Raw genomic sequence first — 13,413 nt, forward strand, 5'->3', positions numbered from 1 at the left:
AACCAACGGTTTGGGCTGCAGTGTCAAAGAGGGTGGTAGATATATAGGTCCACTTCTCATCCATCCCAGCCTCTGACATGACCAGCTGCTCAATGTTTGCCAGCCTCTCAGCTAGAGAGCAACGGAAGTTGTCAAGGGTGTCGCTACTGGAGAGTTTGGCACAGTTGAGTGTCTTCCTCTTTGAACCACCATGACGTGCTAGGGGCCGGACATGCATTCTGACCTTTGTCAGAATCATGCGGTGGTCGGTCCAACAGTCTTCCCCACGCATAGCTCTTGTAATGAGCACGTCCTTCAGGTCAGCCCTCCTCACGATCGCGTAGTCAATCAGATGCCAGTGTTTGGACCTGGGATGCATCCAGGATGCCTTATATTTATTCTTTTGTTGGAAGATGGTGTTTGTGATGGTAAGGTTATGTTCCGCGCACAGACTAAGAAGTCTCATGCCATTGGAATTAACTTTTCCAATGCCATGGGCACCAATCACACCATCCCAGTTTTGCAAGTTCTTTCCGACTCTTGCATTGAAATCACCAAGCAGCATGATTTTGTCATTCCTCGGGATGTGACTGAGGATGTCATCGAGTGCCTGGTAGAAGCGATCCTTCTCTTCATCATTCGATGGCAGTGTTGGTGCATAGGCACTAACTAATGTGACATGTCTGCATTTTGCAAGTGGGATGCGAAGAGTCATTAGTCTTTCACTGACACCCACTGGTGACTCTGTGAGCTTCAGCAGTAGAGTGTTCTTAATTGCAAAACCAACTCCGTGAAGATGGTGTCCGCCCATGGGGTATCCCTTCCAAAAGAATGTATAACCCTCCCCCTCTTCATTGAGTGAGCCTTCCTCAAGGAGTCTGGTCTCGCTGAGCGCTGCCACATCCACATTATATCGCTTCAGCTCGTTGGCAATGAGTGCTGTTCTGCGCTGTGGTCTGTCCAGACTGGTATCCAGGAGTGTCCTTATGTTCCATGCTGCAATTCTAAATGCTATTGTTTTTCGACCGCATAGTGGAATGTCCCGACAGGCGCGGTTTCCTGTCCGGGTACTGTGCTGAGTGGGCAATCTTTAGGCCACCTTTTCTAGGCCTTTCCCCAATTGGGGTGAGCAGTGCGGCCACTAAATAGTGCTGCTCAGACGCACAGGGGTCTGCCGGAAACAGCTGCCACTCAATCCCAGCTGCTAACGACCCTTGCCCTGTGCCGCTGACGTGCAGAGGTCCAGCTAAGAGCTTCCAGCTCATTCAAACCTGCTCCCGTCACTGGTTACTCCATCGCCGCCAGACTTTTGTGGTCGGGGACTCAGGTAAAAGAAGATACCTGCGCAATGATGGTTTTTAAAGTGGCGTAAGGGGTGCGCTTTCCCCAACGCCACTATCTTGATTGTAGAGAAGATGGATCCAGTGGCAAGGGAGACCCTAGACGACCGGCATCTTCCCACAACTGCAGGCGGCTGCCGGAATCCAGGTCTGTGGGAAACCGCCTCAAAGCGTGCCGCCACCAGCTTTTGGGATCACTCTTAGTCTGGACTCTACCCTTCGACCTGTTCGGCTTGGGTAACCCTGCCAGGAGTACGAGACTCCCGCCGACATAGCTCTAGGGGTCTTTGAGACGCACAAAGTGCCCCACCACGATAAGGTGGTGATCCGTCGGGGCACAATCACAGGGCACACAGGGACAGACAACCATTCACACCTAGGGACAATTTGGACCGGCCAATTCACCTGAAATGCATGTTTTTGGAACGTGGGAGGAAACCAGAGTGCCCGGAGGAAACCCACGCAAGCACGGGGAGAGCATACAAACTCCGCACAGGAAGTCTGGAGGTGGATTTGAACCCACGACAGGTTCCCATGACATGAACTGTGCCGCACAAGCGCTAACCACTGCGCCGCCGTGCTGCCTAGTAACAACATGACATGTGTTATTTTAGAAATTCAAATAAATAAATTCCAGTTTATTGATAATGATTTGAGCAATTAATAGAGAGTAGAATGATAATTTTTGTGTGTTTATTAAACCAATTTATCTATTTAACATTTGGCAGCTGAGAGGTTGGCCCATCCGCGGAACAGTTATGAGGTAATAAGTTCAAATCCAGCTACCAGCCTTCCTGTGCTTGCGTGGGTTTTCTCCCATATTCCAATAATAAAAACTAATGAAAAACCTTCAGTGCTATAGATAAATGATTAAATGCAAAATAACAATTTACAGTTTTATTTTAACCAATTTAGACACAAATCCTCTGAAAGATACGCAAAAAATAATAAATCTAAATTAAAATAAGTAAAACAATAGTGAAAGATCAGCAAGATTGAAAGATTGAATGCATTCTGCTTCAGAGCAGTCAATATCAACAAAATTAGTACAAATTTGGATAGTTTTTCTGCTTCTAAACATTCAGTACTTCTTTTTTTTAGTCTTCCATATTAAACTCAAATATTACCCAACACCTATAGAGCCCTTTCTGTGTATGTAAACAAGTGTGACGTAGCCAAGCAAGGCACATGTTTTTCAGGCAGAATGGCAGAATTCATGTCAGTTATGGTAGCCCGTTGACACAAAAAGATCGGGAATCAAAAATAGTAACAGCTCAAAATAGCACACAGCATGTGCTAGGAGCAACTTTATTTTAGTCATTAAAATCAACAAAAAAAAATCATTTTGTTCGGCGCTGGATTCCTTTCTTTGAAAGTACTAGGAACATTGAAAATGGCTTTGATAGTGCTTGAAATGTGCTTGAATTTGGCCATTAAAAAGTTTTAGGAACCCCGTAAATCTTATGTTAGATGTGGCATGTAGAAAAACTCCTGTGAGGCGGTGAAGCAAAGAAAGAAATAAGCAGCCAAAGGTAATTCAATCGTGACACTGCACTTACAAGAAAACAATGAAGTTCTGAGTGATAAATATGCTGCATGTACACTGTACAGCCTTTTTCACGCCGAAACAAATCACATGTTGTCCTATCTCTTCGAATGATAACATGCCCGCATGAAATGTTCTTTTTATAGCTGAAACTTACATGAAGCGGCAGTCCTCAACACATTCAACACGCCTGTATAATATTCCACCGTGACTCAATTCAAATTCATGATAGATAGCCTATAGGGTAAGAAAAGAAGGGTAAAACATGAAAAGGCACTGTAAAATAGCAAACGACTATATGAGCGGATAGATGAATATGCGCATCTGGGCAACGGGAAACAATTATAGTAATAAAATGATTTAACATTTAGTAGAATTAATCCTTTTTAACCCATTTGTACATTTTACTCTGGAGTGCCATGTCTAATCTCATTGCAAACAATGTTTACCAACGTTGACATCAATGACAATAAAGACAATTATATTTCAACATTACTGCAACGTTAAGGTATTCGGATTTCGCAGCTTATTACATTTATCAACAGGTAACTAGTAACTGCATCAGATTACTACTGTTTACTGACATCCGTCATGGTTTCTTCACATGGTTAGGTCACGTGAGTGCATAAGGTAATAGACGAATTACACAAACTGAAGGAAAGTCAAAAATAAAATAAGGAAAAAGACAAAGTATTGCAAAACTTCCTGACATCATACATCACATTGGCTTAAACAATTTGCTGGAATGCTGTTTTCTGGAAAAAAGAACAGACAAAAGGCAATCTCCAAAATAGATTCTGATTGACTTCATGTAAACCTCTGCTGACTGTTGCTCATTTTCTTTAGTGGGAAGAAACCAAGTCAGGCCTAGACAATTCAACACAGTGAATATCCCCAATTTATGATGGAGATTGTCCTATACGCCCTCCTAAGCAACCTATTTCAACTCGAGCACAGCACACACGGTAGTATAATCAGTTAATAGGAGTTTTTATAGGTTGGCACGACACAGCACATACTCAACCCCTTTATATTCTGACGGCACGACTGTCAGATTCTTGCAGCGAGGTTTTTAACTAAGACTAGGAAGTTTGATCACATTACCCCGATTTTAGCTATCCTGCATTGGCTCCCTGTTAGCTTAAGATATGATTTTAAGGTTCTGATAGTATTATGGTGCAGAGACTTGGAGCCTGAACGCAGATTTAAGAAGGAAATTAAATGTTTTTTAGATGAAGTGTTTGAGGAGTATGTTAGGAGTGACAAGATTCGTTAGATTGAGAAAAGAAATTGGGAGAAACAGAACTGGAGTAGTAGTGGAACTGAACAAGCGTGTGGATAAGAGAGTACTTGGTTGGTTTGGACACATGGAGAGGATGGATGAGGAGCGAATGTTGAAGAGGATCTACAGAGCAGAAGTCAATGGAAGGAGACTAAGAGGGAAGGTCGCGATTGACGTGGATGGATGGTGTTATGAGTGCACTGGAGGAAAGAAGTCTAAATGTAGTGCAAGCTTGATCTCTTATTGGTGATAGGAATGATTGGAGAGGTGTTGTAAAAGGATAGTGGGATGTTTGGACGCGTTCTAAGGGATGGGCAGGGCATCCGTATGATGCGGCAGGGGTAAACCAATGAAAGCTGTCGGACCCTGCTGTTGAAACAGAAGAGTGTGTTGTGTCACCCTGACCCGAGTGACATAGCCGCTTTCTGGTGTCCCATTTCATCTGGAGGGACGAAAGCATGACCAACTTGGGTGCCGAGGTGCTTAACTTGTTTAAGTGTTTGGGCATTTGGGTTGGCCATCGTCCCCCCCAAAAAAGTGTGTTTTTTGCTTCTTTCCCCCTTTTTTATTTTCTTTGTTTGTGTGAATGTGTTTGTCTTTTTTTGTCGTTCGTTCGGGTGGCATTTTCGTTTTTTGGTAGGGTTAGTCAGTTCTGGTGACCTACCTGATTGTAAAATATTATGATCTTGGTCTTATGTGTTCTGGCTTGAGAGAATAAAGTGTCTTTCTGGGAAAGTGGCTGAGTTAGCAAACCCAAAAATGCCAGCTCTTTTTTGAGCAGTTTTCACATTGAGGTAACCCAACCTGACTGCCTGTAAAATATGGTGAGGATTTTTATCATCTTTCTGGCTTCGGATAGTGGTCTTTTTGACAAAATGCCGAGTCAACAAAAGCGAAACTGCTGAGTCATCTTTTTTGGTCCATTTTTCACAACCAGTGTAACTTACCTGACTGCCTGGGAAAGATGGTAGTTATATATAAGCTCCTTGCCCCTCTTCTTGAGCAGAAAAACACACAAACAGATGTTTTTGTTTTGGGATCTAGGTATATATGTATACACTCAGATAACAAATGAAAATATTATCACTACCCTTGCTTTAGAATTGGGTGGTATACATTGGGCCCGTCCCCCTCCAAGGATGCAGTAATGTGCTACTGCAGGAGACATTTGTTTATTTCTTTACCCTGTTTCTCTCTACCTGTCTCTGCATTTGCTTTAAATAATTTTTTGGGAGTCAGTTGAGGGCCTGCTACACTGTGTGTCTACACGTTATACTCAATGCTTATACTCTGTGCTTAATGCAGAGCGTGCAGGCTAAATGTAAAGAAAACACCACGAACGGCACTGCCCCTTAGCGTAGTTGACGCGCAATTGTAAGAGTTCCACAAAGTTGAAAACCCCCTCGACCCGCGTAGCAGAGCCTTCCCCCAGGGGGTTGTGGCCCACTATTTGAGAACCACTGCTCCAAGAGAAACGTGTTTGAGAAAAGCTTTGGCAGTTGTATACCTGCTTCGTTATACAATTGACCAGTCAAAAATGTTGTTTGTTCATCCATCATGAAATGGTCCATCTGACACTGGCAGTCCCAAAGACAAAACAAAGTTAATTTCAGACCATATTGCTCAGTATTCGTATCCAGTCTGCAACTGTAGTATAATTGCATACACAAATAGGAGTGCACTACTTGGTAGTGGTCAACCGGTTATCGAGCAGGCCGATTATCGGCGCCGAGATTTGGAAATTTGACGGCTATTAGTATCGGCATATTTATTTATTCGTCACGCCGTATTAAGCACAACACCGAGCAACTGCCAAGCCGTTCCAAGCCTCTCCTGCCTTCTGTCTCCGACGCTACCCATCCAGCGTCTTCTGATTGGATGAGCGACCGGGGGCGGAGCCACTGAAGCAGGAAGCTGTCCCCACTTCCCACTGTCCACAGTCTACTGGAGCGAGAGTTAGGGCTGTCGTGAACATTTTTCATATTCACAAATTTTTTTCACATTTGCAATTACTGTCCTTCTTTCTCTCCACTCCCTTTTGTGACCTGTGTAGGGTTTTTTGCTTTAATTAAATATATTTAGTGTTGAAAATAATTAATCCCTCTGTGCAACCAGCTAACAAATTTGTCTCTAGATGTCGCTAGGGCTTCACTATAAAGCTAAGTTTTGAGATTTGTCACTTTTTGTCTGAAGGAGCAGAAACTGGCTACAAATTAATTTAATTTTAAATTAAGTCATCACTGTCATGATTTGCGCATTGCCCTTAATTGTGCCCGCTCGTTTGGCTCCAGCTGCTGCTCGTTTCCTGATTGGTTCCCTTCCTTTTTGAACTCAGTACATTCATTAACTCCTAGTCAATCCGTCAGGGAATCTCAGCACTTGCAAGGCAAGCACTTTTTGACTCTGGCTCCCGTCTGTCCCAACCTGTCCTGTACCCTGTACCCTATACCCTGTACCCTGTTAATTGTACCCTGTATCCTGTATCCTGTAGCCTCTAGCCTGTATCCTGTATTGATCCCCGATCCAAGCTCCGTTCTCCTGTCCAGGCTACCCGTATCCTGATTCTGTTTCCTGTATCGATCCCCGATCCAAGCTTCGTTCTCCTGTCCCGGCCTCCCGTAACGTGATTCGGTTTCCTGTGTCAATCCCTAATCCAAGCTTCGTTCTCCTGTCACAGCTACCCATATCCTGATTCTGTTTCCTGTATCAATCCCTTAACAAAGTATTGTGTGAAACGTTACGCATTTGGGTTCCCTGCTTGTACCAGTCGTGACAATCACTTTGAGTTCTTGGAATTCTGATATGAGTTGCTAATCCAGAAGGAGATGAGCCAAAGAACCAGGCAGAGAAATATAACACAAACGATTTATTATTATATGTAATCAACACGAAACAAGAGAAAGAAAACGCAAAAGACACTGGGAAAATCGACCGATAAAAAGGTTAAGTTACTAACAAAAAGAATCCAAAAGGTTCCTGCTATGATGCTAATGCAATCATGGAGATTCCTTTGTACCAGAAATTCCGCTTATACTTATCCCAAGAACGATGAATGATCTTAAGTTTAAACTATCACCTTGCAAGCTGCGTCTGGATTTGACGTTCCTTCATGCTCTGAGTCCTTACCTGGTCTCGAGGTCAAATTAGATCAGAACCTGAAAAAGCAAACATTGTATTTTACACATTTTCCTAAAGGGATGTCCAGGTGTTTTGAAAAGTCTACAGCCCTCAAACCTTTGCAACCACATATTCTACTTTGGGCATTTTTTCAGACATTGTTAAAAAGCTGTAAATGTTTGACTTTTCTTTCCATCCATGATTGTACACACCTGCGCGTTACAACCACACGTAGAACTGGATCCCAGATTGCATTTAAGCACGTTTATATTTGGATCTGATTTGTATACGCCAAGTAAAATTGCATAAAACTATGTTGGAAAATTAATTGGCTAACCAATGTGTCAATCAACATTTGAAACAGTCATTGCTGGCTAAATATTCTCAAAGCCAAAGTAGTCCGGGTTGTCGATGGATGCGATGCAGGCTGCCATGGTCTGCTTTACACGGTTGACCTGCGAGCTAGTCAAGAACTCTGTTCGGCCCCTCTTTTTTTATTGTATTTATTTATTCAGCCAGTATAAACCATAAACATGATATACAGTGGAACCTCGGTTCTCGACCATAATCCGTTCCAGAACCCTGTTCAAAAAACGATTTGTTCGATCACCGAAAATCGTTTTTCCCATTAAAAGTAATGTAAAATTGTCTTAATCCGTTCCAACACCCTGAATGCTTACCACGAACATAAACATGAAGCTAACCCGGGCTAATCGTACGTTCGCGTTAGCGTAATCTTCCGTACGAAAGATTACGCTAACATGAACGTGTACAACTAAAAAAAATCAGGTCGTTTACACGTCATTTAGCACCCGGGTCTCCACAAAAAGCGGTGAGCGGTTAAAGGATAAAGAAGAGAATTATGAATAGGATTTCTTACCTTTGTGAAGGTCTGCAGAAGCCATGCTCTATTCCCTCGAAAGAAGGGAAACTCGCACACCTCCATATTTTGCGATTATTTCTTTCTTAAATGCAACAGTTGTACGCACTACCCTTCTTTTTTCACCTGTAGCAACTTTTCTGCTTGCACCAACCTTCTTCGGAGGCATAATTAGGGGCTAAAACACTCCATTCACCGATATCTAAAGTGAAAGCAAAAAGAAGTGCGCGCGGACGTCATAACAGTTCTTCATGAGGGGTGGGGGCAATCTACACCCATACGCCGCTCAGCATCGCATACTAGCGTACCGGCGTTCGAACACCCATTTTTTGAATGAAAAGCGAAGCAAGAATTTCTCGAAATCTTTGGTCGAGAACCGATTTGTTGGAACTGAGAGGCGTTCGAAAACCGAGGTTCCACTGTATACAAGAAATCATTTGACACGCGAACACTCAATAAAGATAAAATAATAGATTTAAAAGAACAAAAAGAATAGAGTAAAAAAGGTATTGAATTGTATAATACAAGGTAATTATATAGAATAGCTTCAAAAGAAAGAATATGTAAATAACAAGACTAGAGTAGAATAGGTCGGAGGAACGCCGTTGGCACAATAATACTATACATAATAACCTAAATCAATTCCCGTTGAACATACGAATAGCGGAAGGGTAAAAACTCTCTTTAAGACGTGTAGTCTTGCTTTTTTAAAGGGGCAGGGACGCCTCACCAAAATCAAAGGTGGTCCTGACAAAACCAGGCCATACGTGGCTGACAGTTCAGTGAACACGAAAAGAAGGAGAGACTTTGAAGAAAAAAAAGGGGAAGGCCTTTAGGTCCGTGGCCAACATGAAAAAGGAGAAAACGAAGAACGAGGTAGTCATTGTTGAGCCGCACTTATTTGCCCTATTACTAAAACGTCGAGGAAATGTCGTCAAAGTGCAGTGACGCACACGCTGAAACAGACAAGACCGGTGTTGTGCCTAATGCCGACTCGCCTGCAGAATCTCATTCCCGTTGACCTGAACGCGCACTTGGTTTCTCCTATGCTTCTTAGCGCTGCTCTTCCAATAGAGCGAGTCCTGCGATCGTAGTGTGTATAATTAGGAAATATTGATCGGCACGATTCAAACAAAAAAAGCGATCGTTGTCTATATCTTATTAGTTTATTTAGACATATTTATGCAAACGTCACCGACACGTAGATAAACACTATAATGTTCACGACCACGACTAGTGGTAAACAAGTAGGCTTTATATAGCGTACTATCTATTCCACCCTGGTCATCCTGGAAAGGGGATTACCACTTGTGAGGCCCCTTGTTAAGGTTTCTTTTTTCCTCGCGCTGAGGTTTTGAGTTTTTCCTTTCCCGCATGTCGGTTTATTATCAGGCGATGGTGTAATTGTAATCCTGTGCAGTCCTTTGAGACATTTTTTGTGATTAAGGGCTATTTAAATAAATGTGACTTGACTTGACTACTCTTGTAGCAATAGCCAAGTCAAGTCATGTTTATTTGTGACACCCTTAATCACAAAGAGTCTCAAAGGGCTGCACAGACCACAGATTGTTGCAAACCACAGACTATTATTACACCATCACCTGATCTAAAACCTAACTGTTTTAACCCAATTACATAATATTTAGTAATACATTTAAAAAAAGGTTTGTTTGTGGCTATTTATTTAGCCACAGCACAAAAAAACATCAACGACTAATTGACAAAAGGAAACAACAAAATATTTGAACCAAAAACAACTGTACAAAACAATAATAGAAAGTATAAACATCTGCCCAAAATGAGTAGGCTGAATCCGAAGCTCTTAAGTGCCTACCACTATTAAAATGGTTTCCTTGCAGGGAAAACATATTCAAAATCCAAACAACAAAACAGAACCTTACCCCACAAAAGGGAAATTAGAAAACAAAAAAATTACAATATTATCGCTAACAGCTCCGAAAACATAAACTACCCAAAGAAACTCTTGATGTATTACGTAATCGTTCTTAGCAATATTGTAATGCATGTTTATAATGTTCTATAGTAGCCTTGTTGAAATGTTTCATGTACGCAGGACCGGCCCAAGCCTACATGGGGCCCTAAGCAAAATGAGATTTGGGGGGCCCCTATTACTTGTTAATTTGTATACCTACTAGAACTCATTCCATGTTCTACTCCAGGGCTGGGCAACTATTAGGAGTTGGGGGCCGCATGTGACATGTTATACTTCTTTTAAAATAGATTCGTTTCATGAAATTGGTTTTGAAACGACCACAATTACAGCAATATAGTATATTAGGTCCCTGTTTCAAGCACTTCATTTGTTATTTAGTTTTGAAGTACTACTGTAGTTTTTTGTTGTTGTTTATTTTTAGTATTTCTGAAGTCGGATTTTATTGAAGTTTTTTAGTGTTGCTGTAGTTTTCTTTTTGTACTATACTTGTCATATTTTTTGAAGTATTTCCATTGTAGTATTTTTTTGTATTTCTGTAGTACTTTTGTTGTATTTTGAAAATTTGCATTATTACAGTAGTTTAATGATTATAGTATTTTTGTAGTAGTGTGGTAGCCCTTTGAGACTCTTTGTGATTAAGGGCTATACAAATAAACATGACTTGACTTGACTAGTATTACTCTAGTCTTATTTTCTTTGGTATTTTTGTAGGGGCTCTGTTGTAGTTTGTAGTAAATCCATATAAGAACGTTCGTTGTATATCTGTAGTATTTCTGTAGTACAGTATTACTGCAGGATTTTTTTTTGTAGTATTTTGTGATATTTCCATAGGAGAATTTTTGCAGTATCGTCATAGGTATAATATGCAGTATTTCTGTTGTAAACCTCTTGTAGTATTTTTGCAGTAATATTTCTCTAGTTGTTTTTTATATTATAGTATTATGTATTTATATTTTTTAGTATTTCAGCATAAGTATAATTCATGTATTTCCAAAGCAGTATTTTAGTATTATTTTTGTAGAATTTTTGTAGTATTTCCAGAGCAGTATTTTTGGAGTAAATAATTCTGTAGTAGTATTTTGTAATATAGTGTTACTGTAGTAGTATTTTTGTAGTAAATATATACTATTTTTTATTTTCAGAATGGAGGCAAAATAATAAATTAGATACCTGTTTTTAAACACTATATTTGATATTTAGTTTTGTAGTTATTGTGCAGTATTTTTGTTGTATATCGGTCAAAGTTGAGGGGACACACAAGGTGACAATGGGTACAATGTTGGCACCCAAAATGTTAATCACTTTATGGGCCCCCTAGTGGTTGCGGGGCCCTAAGCAGCCGCTTAGTTGGCTCCGATTGTACGTAGTTGTTCACTGATCGCTGTAACCAGAGCACCATTGGGAATGAGACCCTCGTTTTAATGGATTTCCCCGTGTAAACAAACGTTTGAATCGAAATTCAAATCCGACTCCCCTCCACACTTCAAACCTAATGTGTTGTTTGGCTTTGGGAGACTACAGAGGAATACCACACTTATTTGTCAAGTGAAAGATTATCTTAGTTGTGTTGAAATTCTAAAGGCTATTAATGTTTTATTTGATCAATGAATATCGGCTTCAAATATCGGTAATCGGCCTCCTTTCAATGCGAAGAATCCGTTTCGGCGCTGAAAAACCCACATGCGTTGCTTCCTTGGTCTGCATTACCGTCTATCCAGAAAGTCCTCTCTCGAGTACCTGCTGAAAGAAAATCTTGCCCCCCCCCAACAAGTTGGCTTTCTAAAATGCAACTGGATTTTACACCAATCATAAAGCAGCGCTGGCTGATAAACATTTGATCGTTCCTCGACTGCTGTCGCCGATTGAATGCCTGCATTATCCAAACAAATGTCTGCAGTCCCCTCATTTTTGTTGGTATCGTTTACTAAGTGCTTTCCTTCTTTTCAGGTTTTATCCATACATGTGGAGGCACTTTAAAGGGGAGGAATGGTACAATAGAAAGTCCCGGCTTTCCGTACGGTTATCCCAACGGCGCAAACTGTACCTGGGTGATCGTCGGAGGAGAGGGGAACAGGATCCATGTGGTCTTTCAGTCTTTTGCTGTGGAAGAAGAGTATGACTTTTTATCTTTGTATGATGGCCACCCACATCAAGCAAATTTCAGAACGAGGTAAGACAGGCCCCTTGCTCTTTTCTCAATTCGCCATAAGTGGTTTTTGAATCGCGCCGGGCTGCAACAAGTAATCGACAGAGCGATTCAAATACACTATTAAAACGTCTGCAAATAATTCGATAATCCGTTCGTTGTATCACGTAATTTATAAGCCATAAAGTACGTTAAATCACTGCAAATGAGAGTGCACACACTTCCGTTGTGTTTTTTGAGTTGTAGATCCTCTTTCGTCCGGCAGAGGGCGCCAAGAATGTTTTAAAATAAAATGTATTCCATTTTTTCCAATCCTTTTTTTATTCAACACTGCATCATTAGAAATAAAATTAGCATGAAAGTTTCAACTTTGTTTGACTGATTCATCATGAAACAAAGTTAACAATCTTCAACGGAACAGAAAGAGCTTCAGAAGTACAGAGACAAAAAAAAATGGAAAATAAGTAAATAGAATAGCAAATTCAAAAGAAAAATAATAAAAAAGACATGTTTAACTTTAAACAAAGAGCAGATTCTTAATTATAATATCTATCATTTCCTTACTGGGTATGTTTATTATAGTCAAAGATTAACCCCCCCAAAAACAACTTTGTTGACAACATTTTAAAAAGTGGGTTTATATTTTATGTATATATTTTGTGGATTACACAAATATGCTACAAATAAAATGAAATATGTTGCTTTATCTTTTTGGTTTTGTCCGATAAGTCCAAATATACTATGATGGATGAGGTGGTAGAAAAAGCGTATCTTACATATTTGCAGGTGTAAAGCATATATCTGTATGTATTTTTGTTTATTATTAAGTTATTTGACAAACATTTGGATTTTGTATTGTTTTGTATTATAGAATATTCTGTTGTTGTGTGGACTATGTTTCTATCCATACAAAACTTCGATATTTGAAAAAAGAAGAGGAAAAATGTTTTTAAGTGATCCGATTCGTCGATTATTCGAAAAAATAATCGACCGATTGATCGATTATGAAAATAATCGTTAGTTGCAGCCCTAGAATGAAGAGTGTTTTGAGGAGACAGGCATAATTTGTTCTTGATTGCACACACCAAAATGTATCTAGTCTATTTAATATAAATCTAAATTACTTAATAAACCCTGATTTGTGTGTGTGTTTGTATGTGACTTATGGC

At 40.4% G+C, this 13,413-nt stretch overlaps 1 protein-coding gene across 1 annotated transcript in view; it reads left to right on the forward strand.

The window, feature by feature from the left end:
- Positions 1 to 13,413, forward strand: part of LOC148371529 (CUB and sushi domain-containing protein 3-like) — a 290,824-nt gene that overhangs the window by 42,202 nt on the left and 235,209 nt on the right. The window contains exon 2 of the mRNA XM_088326066.1: positions 12,046 to 12,268. Coding sequence (XP_088182192.1) covers positions 12,046 to 12,268 — 223 coding nt within the window. The remainder of the gene's footprint in view (positions 1 to 12,045; positions 12,269 to 13,413) is intronic.

This window comes from Urocampus carinirostris, chromosome 2 (genome assembly GCF_059441175.1).
Source record: "Urocampus carinirostris isolate Australia breed hairy pipefish chromosome 2, RoL_Ucar_1.0, whole genome shotgun sequence".
NCBI classification, from domain to species: domain Eukaryota; kingdom Metazoa; phylum Chordata; class Actinopteri; order Syngnathiformes; family Syngnathidae; genus Urocampus; species Urocampus carinirostris.